Source organism: Chrysoperla carnea, chromosome 5 (assembly GCF_905475395.1).
Source record: "Chrysoperla carnea chromosome 5, inChrCarn1.1, whole genome shotgun sequence".
NCBI classification, from domain to species: Eukaryota; Metazoa; Arthropoda; class Insecta; order Neuroptera; family Chrysopidae; genus Chrysoperla; species Chrysoperla carnea.
The window spans coordinates 3,903,166-3,908,160 of NC_058341.1; the positions used below are offsets into that span (position 1 = coordinate 3,903,166).

At 33.1% G+C, this 4,995-nt stretch overlaps 1 protein-coding gene across 3 annotated transcripts; it reads right to left on the minus strand.

Moving 5' to 3' along the window:
- LOC123300044 (major facilitator superfamily domain-containing protein 6) lies at positions 1–4,449 on the minus strand. 3 transcript variants are annotated; one of them, XM_044882511.1, is made up of 10 exons: positions 4,370–4,449; positions 4,150–4,286; positions 3,449–3,712; positions 3,119–3,385; positions 2,503–2,772; positions 2,056–2,416; positions 1,724–1,993; positions 1,312–1,503; positions 749–1,228; positions 1–155 (listed from the first exon to the last, which is right to left on the minus strand). In XM_044882511.1, the coding sequence occupies exons 2-10, from the start codon at positions 4,281–4,283 to the stop codon at positions 36–38; spliced, it is 2,358 nt and encodes a 785-aa protein (XP_044738446.1). In that variant the 5' UTR covers positions 4,284–4,286; positions 4,370–4,449; the 3' UTR covers positions 1–35. The 3 variants fall into 3 exon arrangements, with proteins under 3 accessions (XP_044738446.1, XP_044738445.1, XP_044738447.1); XM_044882510.1 differs by having other exon boundaries at positions 4,150–4,449; XM_044882512.1 differs by having other exon boundaries at positions 55–155; positions 742–1,228; positions 4,150–4,449.
- Between the last annotated feature and the right edge of the window lie 546 nt (positions 4,450–4,995).

A 4,995-nucleotide genomic window follows, 5' to 3' on the forward strand; every position in this document is an offset into this window, starting at 1 on the left:
TTTAACGCTGTTTTTTTGTTTTCGATTTTTTTTTTTTACCAATCATATGTTGACTGTGGCCCGGAATTAATTGGTTGTGGTGTTATAAATTTTGTCGTTGCACTAAACGCTGCCATTGTGCATTGCTGTTGTATCAAATCTGGCTGATTATTGGTCTAAAAAAAATAATTGGAAATATTTCGGTTTAATAACTTTCCAAAATATACGAAAAAAAATTACACTGAAATTTGTTAACAATCATTATACTAATATACAACATGCTTTTTTAAGTTGCTATATGCTTGAAACTCGATAAATAAATTTAATTGAGAAAAGTTCTTCAAACGAAAAATGTTAGATTATCAAACGCACACATCTTGTACCGGCATAGAAGCATTTTTATCAATACTGCATTTTGGCCAACTTAAAAAACATCCTGTATACAGAGTCTCACGAAATCTACAAAAACATCACCAACACCAAGAGGAAATGACAATTGTTTCAGTGACTATAAAAACATGACGTCGAGAGAAAAACTTTTGGAAATATAGGTATATCGTAAGTTGAAGCAAAATTTCTCCCGTGAGCTTAAATCTTTAGAGCAAGGACTTGCTTCAGTTTTAGATATACAGTCAACCAGTTGTATATTCAGACAGTATAGAAACAAATTTCTAGTTTACAACATCGAAAATCACAAACACATATCACGAACATCGAAAGAAAAACTCCACGTTTTTGTTTATGGAGATAAAATGTACTCACTTCTTACCTGGAAGCCCCCTCTGCTTTGATAAGCAGGTTCAGGAGCTCTATATTGTCCACCACCCCCACCACCAGCACTACCGGCCCCATTAAAGAATGGATTTGTTGGAGGTGCAGCCATTCCACCTCCAGCACCAGGAATTCCTAAATTACCATCAGCACTAGTTTGATACGTGGCACCATATCCATCCTGACTAGCTAAGTCATGAAGCCGAGTGCTGGACAAAGCTCTTGGTATTGGATTACTTGGAACGCCGTGCGGAGCTAAATGTGCTGTTTCTTCAGCCACTTGATGTGGATCTTCAGTGGTTGGAATCTCTGATACAAAACCTTGTTCTTTCCGGTAGAAATTAATGAAAATGAAGGCAGCTAACACCATTAAACAACAGACACCGTAACCACGGAACGTGGCGGTTGATCCAAAATAGTTAACAAACATACCACCAAAAACAGCGCCACAACCACGACCCAAACCATGATGGATACCCTGTAAAAAGATTTTTGCGATTAATACAAGTTCATTAAAGCAAATTTCGGATATTTTTATGAATGGGATATTTTTTTATTTACCTGTAAAACACCTTGAGCCGATGACCGTAATTGTGGAGGTGTATTATGAGCAATGTACGAGCAACATGCAGCCCAGACAGCGGCATGTGTTATGCCTTGCATGAATTCAAATGGTAATACCCACCATGGGTTATGTAGCCATGAAATATATAAGAATCGAATAACGTTTCCGACTAAACCTAGACATAATACCTGAAAAACAAAAATTGTTTTTACAAATTTAAAAAAAAATTATTTCTTAAAAGACTTCAAAACGTTTCAATCACACACACACAATTTATAGCCAAACATCTAGAAACATATTGGACGTATGTATGCGTTCAAGTGGACCTGATTTTCCTAAATTCTGGATCAAAATCCCTTTAAAATCACCTTATTTCTAATTTATTTCAAAAACGAAATTAATACAAACCTTAACATGACCCATTTGTTTAATTAATTTAAAACTAAAGAAATATGCGAAAATTTCTGAAATATGATTAATAACCGATGCCACGCCGAATAATGTGGGTGAACCACCGTAATCTTGTAAATGCCAAAATAAGAATGTAAATATTAAACCAATACCAAAGCCCATAAACCATGCGACGAACAAAAACGATGCACATTTTAAATCCTTAAATTGTTTCAAAACTGTCACCCATTCGGGAATTTCACGTGTTGTTTGAGCAAACATTTTAGTCTTGAAAACAAAAAATAATATCAATTAATTTTTATAAATCGAAACTATCTAACGAAAATTACCTTGCCCTCAATCGGTGGAGCGTTTACAGACGCTGCTGTGGTATCAGCTAAAGCAGGTAAATTTAATTGTGTAGCCAATTGAGCTTGTAATTGATCTTCTTGACTGGGAGGAGGAATAATTTTCGCTACAGGTTCCTCTGGTTCACTAGAATAATCGTACTTAAAATTAATTTGAGTTGCTGAAATTAACGCAGCACCCATTAACACAGAAAATGTTGCAAAACAAATAGTGTAGTTCTTTTCTCCGGGTCCCGGACCACATGGATGATCTGGAAATGCTGTCGAATGATCTAAAGCGATCCCTACGAAGAACATAGCTAATCCCCATCCCAATGAACCAAACATTCTTTGATGACCATACCTGTAAATTAAAAAATTTACAAAATTCTGAACCTTTTTGTATATTTGACGTTTTTGACGTTAACTGGACTTAGAGCAAATAGTTACCTATCGGCATCTTCGCCCAATAATGTAATTACAGCTGAATCAGCTAAAGTAATAGCTGGAGCACTGAAAAATTCTCCAATTATAACTAATAACAGTAACAAGAAAAATGCTTTTTGTATATCCGAAGTTTGATAAACAATCGATGAAAATATCGGTCGAACCCAGGATTTATGAATTTTCTCTTGATAATTTAATGCTGAATCAATATTGACTGGCGATTGACCAGCATTTATTGCTAATGATCTCATTGAACGTTTTTGACGATTTGTACTACAAAAAAAAAACAAAGGTTCAGATTACATGGAAACATATCTAAATTTCTTTTGATGGCTCATATTTTATAAAAGCAGCTATATTCAGTTATATAGGGTGGATCTTTTTAATATATTATGGTTAATAGCCTGATTTGTAGTTAACCAATCAAAAAATAACTTGAACAAGTTTCAGAGTTTGATTAGGGGCATGATGTTCTGACATCAGATTGGGAAAAACGTTAGCTTTGGGAGAAAATGTGACTTACAAATATCAAATCATTGGTTAACCATAAAACGAGCTATTACCTATAATAGAATAAAATAGACAGCATTGTATAATCAAAATTTTCAGAAAAACTTACTTTTGTGCAAGGGCCTTATTAAAATCAGCATCACTAATTAAAAATAATTCTGGATTCTTGTTATTCGGTGAAGAATTTTTATCAAATCTTTCTACGGCATCGATAGATCGTTTATACATTTCTTTGGAGTTTGGTGTACGAATGACCATTGTATTATTCTGTTTTTCCAAACAACCCGTTGGTGGGGGTTGAATAAATCCAAGAGGTAATGTAAATATAATCCATGCTGATAATGATAACAGCAATAACATTTTACCTTTTTGCCATCTGAAAAAATCGGAAACATGTTTTAAAAAATATGGAAAAAAGAACCTAGTTATTTGGACTTACCTATCAGCTAACCCACCCCAAAATGGAGCTGCCAAAAATTCAACAAATGGTCGTGAACCAATTAATAAACCACATTGACCTGGATTCATACCCATTTGCTTAAAATATACACCCATTAACGGGAATAACGATCCGAATGCTGAATAAAAGAAAAAATAAAAGGTTTTCACAGTTAATAACTCCTGATCCACAGATCCGCATAATAATTCAATAAAATCGGATCTTCCACGAATTTTGTGTGTAGCTTCTTTTGGTTGTGGGTATCTAAAAATAAAAAACATTGAACGTTTCTTCTGAAAAAGAGGCGGCTTGTCTTATTATTCATACGAAACCCATAATCTGAAGATGGATTTTTTTAAGCATACAGAAATTTCGTTGTTTTAAATTGATTAAAAAAGTATTCAAAAGTTCAATTGAACAGAGAAACACAAAAATTAGGATTTTCTTTATAGTTTTGGTAAAAAACAATCGCCCAAATTATACTTTAATGCGTTGGTTCGTGAATTCTTGGAGAGAAAAAACTGAATTAATTTCAATCAAAATCTTTTCGAAGTAACCCACGTATATAATTTTCCAAAAATTGTTAAATTTTCAAAATCTCGATAATTAAATGAAATTTTCTGCCAAATATCGTCAGATTATGGCACCCAGCAAATCATAAAGCCCCGAAAAAAAATTTTCAATTTTTTTTTCTATTCTACCTAGATGGATCAACTTCTCCTTCAGCTTCTGGATCGACAAACGGTCGAACTCCTGGTTGAACTGGAGGAATTTGTGATTGTCCATAATCCGGTTGTCCGTAATCTGGTTGTCCGAAATTATCCATATTTACCATACGCTAATATCGATCACAATAATTTCCAAATAAAAAAGTTCACCAGAAAAACCACAATAAAGTTTTAACTATTTTTTACCACATACTTTTCAAATAAAAGCTTTTAAGATAAGCTTTATTCTCTTCTTTATACTTTTGGCAGTATTATCATTTAATAAAAAAAGTACTCGATGTCAACGTTAAGGATACTAAACTTCTCCTTGATAACAATTCAATATTACATATACATTAATATTATAATACACGTCGTTTTAAGCGGATCGATACGATATGACCCGACAGCCGAATTAAATGACGGCGGTGGTGAAAACATGTCACCGTCGGATTTTCCATCTTACCTTATTTCGATGTTGATCAATGTTTTTAGTGTGCTTTAATGCGTCGGCGTTTAATAAAATTTAATACAGAAAAGTTTCATATAAAGCTCTATCAAAGCACGTGCTTTTTACAGTTATCAATTTTCATTAAAAAGCTTATTGTGTGAAAATATTATTGTGATATTTTGCATTAGAATAGTTTTAGTGTATATGCAACTGCTTGAACATAAATGTTATACATATTGCCTAAATGAATCAATATGTTAAAAAAACGGGTCACTATATATGTGATCTAATTAAAAATCACATTACTGGGGATCATTCCATTGTTTTGAATATCGATATTCTACAAAAATTGAATCAAATTTCTTATTAAAATTATATAAAAAATATCC